An 11,161-nucleotide genomic window follows, 5' to 3' on the forward strand; every position below is an offset into this window, starting at 1 on the left:
TCAGTAGATTTGAGGTGGGGCTAGAAAATGTGCGTTTCCAAGATCCCAAGTTGATGCTGTTCATCCTGGGATCTCGCTTTGAGAACCACTGGGCTTGATTTCTAGGACTGGGGCTTATAATCAGGCAGCCGATTGTACTGTAGGTTACATCCCATTTATTCGAGAAAAATTGTTTCAAAAAATATTTTTAGCCAAGGTTTGACTCCCTGTAACAATCACCATTTATCTTAAGTTTTGCCTCTGGAAAAACACAGAATAAGTAGTCTCTTTCCATTGTTGAAAACCCTGGGGTTTTCCATTCTAAGTCCTCCACGGTGGAATTCAATCCATACGCTTCTGATACATGGTCCATTACCCACTGCCTGACTTCAGCATTCTCAACAATGGGGAACTTATTCCTCTGCAAAGCATGGGCCTGACTTAAGAATTAGGGCCTCATTTGTCTCCTTTTAGGAGGACACACGGTAAATCATATTCTCTCCGGAATCATACCATTTTCCTGGAAGCTTAGTTAGAGGGTCTCCATTTAAACTGGGCCAGCCAGCCAATCAGAATGGGATCTGAGCATCTTAGATATAAAGAATGTTCGTACCAGATCTCTAAGATGGGGTGAGAAGGGACCCCCTCTCCCCTTTTCCGTTTGCCCTGTTTCTTTACTGAATGAGGGCAACCTGGGCCTGGGATGCAGTTAATCATGTTTCTTCCTCCCTCTTTGATCTGTTGGGGGCCTGGAGGTGAATGGAGAGGACAGCCATTTGGGAGTTGACAGGAGGGGAATGTGAAGAACACTGCCTCTGAATCAGAGGCCCAGCTCTGTCTCTAGTCTGGTGGGGAGTCAGCTGTAAACAACTTGGTGACAGTGCTGTCTGAAGGCTGCCTAGGAAAAGGGATTAATCTCCAGCATACAGTATTACCTGTCTTTGTTCTAGCTTTTGTCCTCGCCCCTTGCAGCCTCTCCCCCAGCACCCCTGGCAACCTCCTGTTGTCTGCCCTGCCTGGTTTACAGGCAAAGCGCATCTCTGGAGCCTAGGGGATTTGCTACTTTTCCACCCAGAGTCTCCAGGAACATCGCAGCACTTCTTAACTCTCCTCCTTGATCTTTGCTTAACTTCCTGTAGCCTGAGGCTGTCCCACTCTGACCTCCATAAAAATCTGCTTTCTTATAAATTCTTCCCCTACAGGTGGCTTCTGTCAGCCTCCTGCAGCTGGGCCAGGAGACTGACAAGCTTAAAACCAGAAATCGGGAATCCATTTCTCTGCTCATGCGCTTGGTATGTATTTGGTTTAAGTTGGTCTGGGAACAGAAAGAGCAAAGGCCAGAGGGTTTTGTGTCCTTGCCTTGTTGTGACTCAAAAGCATGAACTCGGGCGCGTGGGTGGCTCAGTCGGTTGAGCGTCTGACTTGGGCTCAGGTCATGATCTCACAGCCCATGGGTTCCAGCCCCATGTGGGGCTCTGTGCTGACAGCTCAGAGCCTGGAGCCTGCTTTAGATTCTGTGTCTCCCTCTCTGTCTCTGCCCACCCCCCCCCCCCATACATTCTCTCTCTCTCAAAAATAAATAAAAACATTAAAAAAAAAAAAAAGTCCTGAACCCAGAACTGAATTCGGCCTGACCGTTAGGACTCACATTCTGGTTAACCTTCCAGACTTGTCCTGTAATCCCAAGGTAGAGTCTTCAATGACTTCTCTGCAGGACAGGGCCTACCTTGTCCCTGGCTGACTGGGTCCTTTTTCCTGCAGCGTTCTCAAGTCTGATCTGATGGGGCAGCTGTGTCCCTCATCCATAACTGCCTGTCCAATTCATGTTTGATTTTACTTGACCACTTCCTACCACTGTATGTCTTGTCCTTAAGAAGTACTATGGGAAGGGTGCGGAATAATACAGAGCTGAACTGGGGGTGGGGAACTGGGGGCTCAGAGGAGGAAAGAATTTTCCCCTGAAAAGCTATTAAGACCGAGAGCGCGGTGGGTCATGAATCAGGCGCCTCCTGCTATCTCTTTCTTCCCAAGCTGTGGGCTTTTTGCTACTTTGGCAGAAACTTCTGGGAACTCTGACTCAGTTAACTTAAAAAAATCTTTTCCTCATGACCCTGTTTTCCTCTTCAACACGCTTACTCACTCTTTTGCTCTAAATGTCTGATTCTCCAGGTTAGTACTGCATTTAGATATGGTCAGGAGAGACTCCGGGACTGACCCCTGTGTTTCAGAGGCCCTCTTCTGGCGTAGGGGGAGAGGACAGGCCGATCTGGAGCCTGTGCTCCGCCTTGAAGTCCACACTAAAGATTTCTGGGACCCCAGAATTCTCTGCTAAGCGGCTCCAGCCTACTTGTAGGGCTTGTGCAAAGTTTCTTCCCCAAGTGCATCCTATTGAGGCGGGCTGTGCTGTTGGAAGATTACCTCTAGTGCTCAGGGAGAGAGACAGAGACAGAGACAGAGAGACAGAGAGACACAGAGTGTGAGTAGGGGAAGGGCAGAAAGAGAGGGAGACACAGAATCAGAAGCAAGTTCTGGGCTCTGAGCTGTCAGCACAGAGCCCCACAGGGGGCTTGAACCCATGAACCGTGAAATCATGACCTGAGCTGAAGTCGGATGCTTAACTGTCTGAGCCACCCAGGCGCCCCTTTATTTTTATTTATTAATTAAAAAAAATTTTTTTTGAGTCTAAGAATTCTTAATTCAAACCTGACCTTCCACGAAATTATAAAGGTAGATTGTGAAGGTTGAACAACAGAACATAATAGTTTGATTTATTTAATCACATAGTATGCTGTACTCTTGGCAAGGCCCACAGATGTTAGAGGCAGGCATGCCTGGGACTCCCTTTGAGTCTGCTGTAAATACACAGGCATGGAGTGGGATCTGTGTCTCAGCTAGAAAAAGGCCTAGACTGGGCTGAGGATCTTGATGGAGATGAGAAGAGAATGGAATGAGGGTGTGGGGGGAGGGAGGGGTGTGTGGTGAGGGGTGAAAGGGCAGAGGAGGCAGATGAGGGCAAAGGCCAGTAGTGTGCTAGGTAGAGCACAGTCTTTGGAGCAGCATGACCTTGGGCAAGTTAATTAACCTTTCTGAGACTCTGATTCTTTATCCAGAAAAGTGGGCCGTAGTCCTTGCCATAGAGTGTCAGGATTCATAAGAAAATATATGTGAAAGTGCTTAGTACATAATACATGCTCAACGAATGTTAGTTCTCTTTCTCTGCCGCTCATTTTAGTTTCTGGATGATTCTTCATTTGCTTCGTCATTTACTTGGGCAGCTGTCACCTCTGTAAGGTTGGAGGCGATTCTGTATGGCCACTCAGCCCTGCCTCCTTCTGCTTTGCTGGTCCCCTGCTCGTCCCCAACTCCCCCCACCCCCCCACCTCCCCCTCATTGTGGCAGGGTGTCTGCCCCTTGTGGCCTCACAGTGAGGCAGCCGAGTAGCTGGGACAGAGCTAGGCCCTTTTTGTTAGAGGGAGAGACCTAGGGAGGAGCTGCTGCAAAGCAATTTAAATGCAAATGTTTCCCCACGGAAATACAGGGGAAGGAACTGTATTCTGAGTTAAGAGGCTACTCATGTAGCCCCAACTCCTGGCCAGGCACTTCTCTCCCTGGGGGTCTTTCTGTCTTGGCTGTCAAGCCTGGGCAGTGCCCACCCCTGTTACTGCCAGCCTGTTCCTGGCATGGGTTTAGCCGGGGAAGAGATGGCTCTCAGAGAATCATAGAATTCTAGATGTCAGAATGAGACCAGATCCTGGCAATTGGTCCAGTCCTTACACTTTATGGGTGAGGAAACTGAGGAGAGGGTGGGAAGGATGACACATGCAAGGTCTCCCCCAAAATATATGGACATGAGAACCCAAGTGTCTTGGCTTTCACTCTAGGGCTGTTTCTACTGCCATGAATTTCCTCCAGTTAGGAGCCGTGTTATCCTCTGTGCTTAATGGAGCAAAGAATAGGAAGTCTTGGGCCAGTGGATTCTTCGTGAAGCCATCACTCATTTCCCTGGACCTGAGGGTCCTATCCTAGAAAAGAGAACCTATCTCTCTCCTGGCTTACGGTTAGAAAGTCTTGCCTAGCAAGAAATTCCTTCTGTTATCCAACCTAAGATCGGAGCTACTGTTTTTCTGGCAGATTTCCTTTCCTCCAGCCTGCCGTGTCTGTTCCTCTGAGGCTGTTTGTGTGCGTTTGTATGTGCACATATTTGAGAATAGCAGAATCTTATAAAATTTAAAACTTGAAAGGACTTCAGAGAAGTAAACACATTAGAGTTGATATAGTAGATTCTCTTTCCAGAATGAATTTTGAGGAATCAAAAACACCAGACATATTGGGGAGGGCCCATCTGTGTAAATTGCCAGAGGATACAGGACACTTCTCTCCAGAGTGTGTTTTTTAGTCCCACAACTTCATGGATGAGGAGAGCACTGAAGGAGATACACCCTGTTTCTTCTTCCGGGATGGGGAGCCTCCAGCCCAATGCTAGGCCGTGGGCTCTTCGCTAATATGCCCCCCTTCCCCCACCCCCTCTACCCTCAGTCTCCTCTTGATCTATCTTTCTGCTTGGCTGTGGGGGCTGCTGGGATCACCATAGCACACAGGCTTCTAATTAAACTAATTAATCATGCCTGCTCCTTTATGCAGCATCCTTACTGCTCCCCAAGCACTGTACTGAGGGTGGGAGGAGACTGAGACCCAGCACAAGAGGACCCATGTGGATTCCAGGCCCTTCTTTCTTGGCCTGCAGTGGTGGTTGTTGCCTTCTCTGTAAAGCTCTGTCATTGGTGCTTTTATCCAACCTTACCTGCTTCTGTGCTGCCCCCCCGCAAATGATTTGGCATCCAGAATGGGGAAAATGGGAGTTTTTCTGCCACCGGAGAAGTGACTCTTTCCTGCCTTCTGCTTCTGACCTTTTCCTGTAACCCTGAGAAGGGACACAGGGGCCATTATAGGGAAGCTGAAGAGGCCACGTTGCTTTCCTAAAGCTAAACCAAGTGAGGGGAAGAAGGAGGGGGGTGTGATTTGGATACTTGTTCACTTGTAACTCTAAGAGCCTCAGAGGGCCCAGGAAACTGAACGAAGGAACAGGGTGTCACAGAGCTATACCCTCCCCGAGGTTCTCATCTCTTGACCTGTTTCCCTTCCAGGTGGTAGAGGAGTCCTCCTTCCTGACCCTGGACATGCTGGAGTCCTGTTTCCCTTACGTCCTGCTTCGAAATGCCTATCGGGAGGTATCCCGGACCTTCCACCTGAACCGAGTGCCAACTAGTACCCACTGAAGGGCCATTTGGACCTACCTAAACCCAGGAAGCTGTAGCCATTTTCTCAAGGGATGGGGTCAGGAGCCAGAGCTGATGAACAGACATATGGAGGAACAAAACCAACACCATCCACGGCTGAGAAATCAAAGAGAAATGGGGCAGACGGTAGGGGGTGGGGGTGGGGGCGGGGGCGGGGGCGGGAGACGGAGGACAGGTGACGGGAAAAATTAGGGAACTGGGGCCACGTGTGTACATTTTAACATAGTAACATATAAATCATGTTTTCTAGCTTGTGGTGGCTGGTGCTTGAGCTCTGACTGGCATGGGTCTCTCGACCTTCATCACTATTCTAGGATAATGCTGGCGGGCAGAGATGATCAATCATCATATTAAACCATAATGAGCTTATAATTCTCCCACTGGAGCTGCTATTGTCTCCTGCACATTCATTAGGACGATTATCTCCTCTCTTCCTCTTCCAAATGTGTTCGGCAAACATTCAGCCTGCTCCTACTGCAAAGTAGTTAATAGCAAAGGAACTTCCTTTTTCCTCTGTGGGGGCTCTTTCAGGAGTCACGGGTCTCTTCCTCTCCTCCATCTCTACTGCCTACAAGAGGGAGTGCCCTTGAGAGATTCTCTCTGGCCCCAGCTGCCCTCACCTGCTCTACCACACCTTGTAGGGACTAAGTTCTCCCATCTGTGTAGCCATAACCCCTCCTGCTTTTTCTTTGACATGCCACAACCCAGAGCCATGGGTCAATCTAGCTAATTCTAAGTCACACCACAACGAGTGGGATCCGAGTCATGTGGGTCTCCCTCCCAGATCGTTTGGGGATACTCTCCCTGCTATCTGGAGCCCCTAATTTAACCCAAATCCCCTTGTCGTCATCCTGGGTACAGCTGTTGCTGTAGGCAGGGATTTCTCTGCTAGATCTTAAATTTCATAGACCTCATTAGATTATAGGGCCCTGAGAGTGGGTATACTTGAGGGAGTCCAACCTGTTTCAACTTAGCCCTTTTCTGCACTAATTAGAATTTCAAGTGTCACAAAGCCTGGGGCGTTCAAGATAGCACTAAACTAGATTCAGTTAACTCCGTGGCAGGAAAACAGTGGCCCCATCCATCACTTCTGTGCACCACGGCCAAGGAGGACTGGGGCAACAGACAGTAGGTCACAGGTTGAGAGTGGTGGAAATGGGCGAATATAATTAGTTGATTAATTAGGGTCATGTCCATATTTCCGTGATAAAGAGGAAGCACTTGTTGGGTTTCAACAAAACCATCTGAGGTTCATTAAAGCTATTTGATAGCTGTTTTGGGATTTTGTATGCACGTCTGATCTTTACTTCTCAGTACCCACACTTAGTCAATAGTTCTTAAACTTCGCATTCATAATTGATACACAAGTTTTTCTTAGCAACAGTTGTCTGCTCTTCAGGATAGAAGCAACAGAGGATCCAGCTTCAGGCATCAGCTGGTTGTCCTTCCTTGCTGTGGAAGGGACATTATGTTGTAAAGGAGTGATTCAGGGTCAGGCCTATTGAGACTGAGGGCAAAGTTGACCAGGAAGAGGAGTCTCAGACGTATCTGAACAACTACTCCTAGATCCTACTCTGTTAGGATCTTACTCTTGAGATGGAGACCTCTTTTCCATGCACGTGTAGCACTACGTAAGAGGAGCCTCCTTTTTTTTTTTTTTTTTTTAATTTTTTTTAATGTTTATTTACTCTTGAAGGAGAGAGATAGAATGTGAGTCAGGGAGGGGCAGAGAGAGAGGGGGAGACCTAGAATCCGAAGCAGGCTCCAGGCACTGAACTGTCAGCACAGAGCCCGATGCGGGGCTTGAACTCCTGATCTGTGAGATCATGACCTGAGTGAAGTTGGTTGCCTGACTGACTGAACCACCCAGGCACCCCAAGAGGAGCCTCTTTTTTTTTTTTTTTTTTAATTTTTTTTAACGTTTATTTATTTTTGAGACAGAGACAGAGCATGAATGGGGGAAGGTCAGAGAGAGAGGGAGACACAGAATCTGAAACAGGCTCCAGGCTCTGAGCTGTCAGCACAGAGCCCGACGCAGGGCTCGAACTCACGGACTGCAAGATCATGACCTGAGCCAAAGTCGGACGCCCAACCGACTGAGCAACCCAGGCGCCCCAAGAGGAGCCTCTTAAGGACAAAGAGATAAGTTGCTGCGGGAGAGTAGAGGGTAGACATGATTCTTCTTTTTTTTTTTTTAATTAAAATTTTTATTGAGATGGGGTGCCTGGCTGGCTGTCCTTAGAGCACATGACTCTTGATCTCAGGGTCATGAGTTCAAACCCCACGTTGGGTGTAAAACTTACTTAAAAAAATTTTTTTTATTGAGATAATTAATCCACATGCACTTGTGAGAAATAACACAGAGACACTGTGTGTCTACTATACTCCAATTAAAGAAAAAAAAAAGGAAAACACAGAGAGCTCTTGTGTATCATTACCAGTTTCTCCCAGAGGTAGCCTCTTGCAAAATTATAGTCTATCATAACCAGGATATTGACATTGATACAATTCATGATCTAATCCAGATTTTCCCAGTTTTACTTATTCTTGTTCCTCTGTGTGTACAAAATGTTGTTCCGTACAGCTTTTTTACAGCCACATCCCCTTCGCCTTCCCGAACACTTGGCAATACAAATCTGTTCTCCTTTTCTAGAAAATGTTGTCATTTGACATAATATCTTTTCACAAACATGTAATTACAGACACACTTCTCTGCTACGTATACTTTTCCGAAGCGCTTTCACAACTTTTATGACAATTCTGCAAGGTAGCTGGGGAAGGCTTCCCTGTTTGAGGCCAGTCAACAGATTCAGAGACGTTCAATGATTTCATGAAGGTCACGTATTTAACAGTACGTCTAGACCCAGGACCCGAGTCTGGTGTCTCAATCCTCGACGTTTTCTACCTGACCAGACTGCTTCCACATCTGGGAGCTTTCACTGTTAGAAACCAGAGACCCTAGAATGAGCGAATAGGAGAAGGTTTGGACATGATGGCCTTCACCACCTGAAACAAAAAGTGTCTAGAAGTGAAGGGACCCATCGGCATTTCAGGCAGTTTGCTTCCTTGACCAGGAGGTTCTCTGACCCCGGACAGCTGGGGACACAATCCACGATAAGCCGCCTTCTGCTATCAGATGCCCAGCTTATTTTATTCAGGCCTTAAAAGGAACTGAGGAATGAATTCTGAGGGAGAAATTCTGACTCCAGTTTGTTTTGTCTTGCAGGCAGAGAGTAGGTTCTAGGCTCAGCATTTTGATTAGTGCAGTGTTTTCATTAAAGTCTCCATTAACTTGTTTGCGGCAGTGAGATGGAATTCTCTCTCCCACGGGGCTGGGGTGAGACGCTTGTAGAGGAGATCCCTTTCCTTTGGGCGGGACAAACACTGCTCTCCCCACTATGGTGTTCGGTTCAGTGGGCAGGTGGGGCCAGAGCCTGGCCAAAGGGATCTTGCCTGTTGGTCCTTGGCCTGGGAGGAACGGGCCAGCCGTTTGAGCACCGGGCCCCAGGAGGGAGGGAGGTTCCAGCTAGGGAAAATGCTTCCTTCACACAGGTCCTCTGTGCCCGTATCAGTTCTTCTCCAACAAAGTTTGACTCTCGGAAGAAGCTGGCACATGGCTGAAATGCACTCACGAGGTTGGGGGAAGCGTGTTCTTCCAGTTCTCCCCCTACAGGGCCTCCTGCTTCTCCCAAGTAGCTGTCATCAAAAGAGTTGAAGATGAGTCCCCCCTCAGCCCCCACACCTCAGTGAGTGTCAAGCGCTCTCCTCCCACCTGAATAGGAAGCAGGTGCACAGGCCAGGCTGCATGTTGAGGAAGTCAGAAGTTAACTTGAGCTGAGTTTGCAGCTCTGGAGAAATTGAGGAGCAGGCTTTTCTCTTGTCACTTTGGAGGGAGAGGATTGTGAGGCTGCCCCTTTAAATAGCATTCCCGTAGGAGGCACATCACATCCATCCGTCACTGCTGCCAAAGCATCATTTTTGGTCTCTATCAAACTCAGAGCGTGTTGGGAGGCATTGTGGGGTTAGGGAAGTGATGAGGCAGGGTCTTCGAGAGGCAGGGGCCATTTGGAAGGGAAAAAGGAAAGGAATGAGGTTGGCAGAAGGAACCTGGAAAAGAGGGGGGTTGGGGACGAGAGGACAGGGAGAGAAAAATAGTGGTCTGTTGAGCCTGTGGATGTAGCAGATATATCTGGTTCTTATCTGTCTGGAGGTAGAGGAAGGCAGAAATGGAATGAGATTGCTGCCAGAAGGAAGAGGTTGAGGTTAAACACCAGGACTGGTAACTAAAGAAGGAGAAAGAGAGCCACAGAATGGAAAAACACAAGAAAAAGGTTAGGAGGCTTGGTCCTGGCTTTGTTGCTTTACTCTCTGTGGGGACCGCGTCATTTTTCTGGGCTTAGTTTTCCCATTTGTTGAATGAAGGGGGTTAGACTCGATGGACTCTAAAGCATCCTTCATGAATAACTTTGTGTTTTGTGTTGGTGAATTTTCCTTTTCTTCAAATGGGTTGGGAGTTGGGGGCCTGGGAGATCGGGGTGGGATATGCCATTGTGTTGACAAGAAGTGTCAACGGATGATCTGAGATCCCTCTGAAAGTACATCTCCCGCCTCTTTCCCACCTCTTTGTGTTTAAATACCTGCCTAATTTGGGAAGCTCCTTAGCTTGGATCCTAATTTGCAATTCTTTTGTAGTTTCCAGCCCATTCTTTTTCAGTTGTTAAGGGAGGTGATTGCTCTCGAGTTTGAGAACTGGATTGCGTAGGAGTCTGACTGGGGTCTCGGGTTGCAGCTTTGTCCTGCCTGGGGCTCTTCCTCAGGAGAGAGGGGAAAGGGTGATGGATGCGGAAGTTCGATGGGCACAGCGAGGGAAGTCTCCTACTCTTTCTGCTTTTTTCCATCTCTGCCTCTGCCTGTGTAACTTCCTGGGAGCTGGTGTTGCTGATTCTTCTCTGTCCTGCTAGGTCTGAAGGCCCGACCTAATCTAATCCCCTAAAAGGCAATTCTTTCATTTAGGAAGTCTTTGCCACTTCACTTCTGCCCGGCTTCTTCTTTTCTCCTCCATTGCCTGGGAAGGTGGGGGGGGGGGGGCAGGGGGAGAACTCCCCTCCCCCATTTAGAATGGAGTAAATATCTTCTGATCATCCCTCCTTCCAACCTCCAGAGTTCTTGAAATGAAAACTCACAGTTTGGGATTCTGGATTAGTGGCCTGCTTGGGATCCAGCAGTTAGTGAATACATCCCCAGTTTCTATTTACATAGGATTTTCCCATAATGCCAAGGTAGGTGGTTATTAAGGAGGAGAGCCATTCTGAGGAATCCTAAGGTGGTTCCTGCCAGAATCCTTAGTAGGATTCAGTCCAATGCAAGAGGCTTTGCCTGTCACAAGGTCTTGAATTCAAATTTGGGTTCATTAATTGTTTTACAAGTGTTTCAGCAGCCAGGCTGTTTGGTGTGGGCCCTTAGGCACTAGATTTCTTTTACTGAAGACAGAATAAGAGGAAATAAGAAGGCCCCGCTACAGGAGGGGTTGAGATGAGATACCAGGAATGGTTTCCTGGTTCTTGCGGTGTTCTGTACAAAGATGATGCGGTCCTGCCTGCTCTGGTGGATTCCGTCTGGAAAGCTTTAAGCTTGGAAGAAACCCCCACAGGCCAGGGAGATGGAGAGAGGCACGAGGGGGAAGGCCACAGGGATGGAGACATACCAGGACCACCAAGTTAAGGCGACTGGGGAGAGGAACGGGATCCCGTGGCAACTCAGAGCAGACCTTGAACTCTTCCCTTCACACGAAGGCAGGAGCACAAGGTGTGAGGGTCTGTCTGGTCTGGGGCTGGGTTTGGGAGGGTGGATGGCTTCGGTCGGCCACGGCACACGGGTTCCCCGAG

The 11,161-nt window shown here is 48.3% G+C and overlaps 1 protein-coding gene across 2 annotated transcripts in view; it reads left to right on the forward strand.

Annotated features, from left to right (window-relative positions):
- The window catches only part of NCKAP1L (NCK associated protein 1 like), a 58,303-nt gene extending 51,745 nt beyond the window's left edge, over nucleotides 1–6,558 (forward strand). For both annotated transcript variants that reach the window (XM_053226338.1, XM_027036360.2), the window contains 2 exons: nucleotides 1,182–1,271; nucleotides 5,124–6,558. In XM_053226338.1, the coding sequence (XP_053082313.1) occupies nucleotides 1,182–1,271; nucleotides 5,124–5,255 (222 nt within the window). In that variant the 3' untranslated portion in view covers nucleotides 5,256–6,558. The remainder of the gene's footprint in view (nucleotides 1–1,181; nucleotides 1,272–5,123) is intronic.
- The last annotated feature ends 4,603 nt before the right edge of the window (nucleotides 6,559–11,161 follow it).

This window comes from Acinonyx jubatus, chromosome B4, assembly GCF_027475565.1.
Source record: "Acinonyx jubatus isolate Ajub_Pintada_27869175 chromosome B4, VMU_Ajub_asm_v1.0, whole genome shotgun sequence".
NCBI classification, from domain to species: domain Eukaryota; kingdom Metazoa; phylum Chordata; class Mammalia; order Carnivora; family Felidae; genus Acinonyx; species Acinonyx jubatus.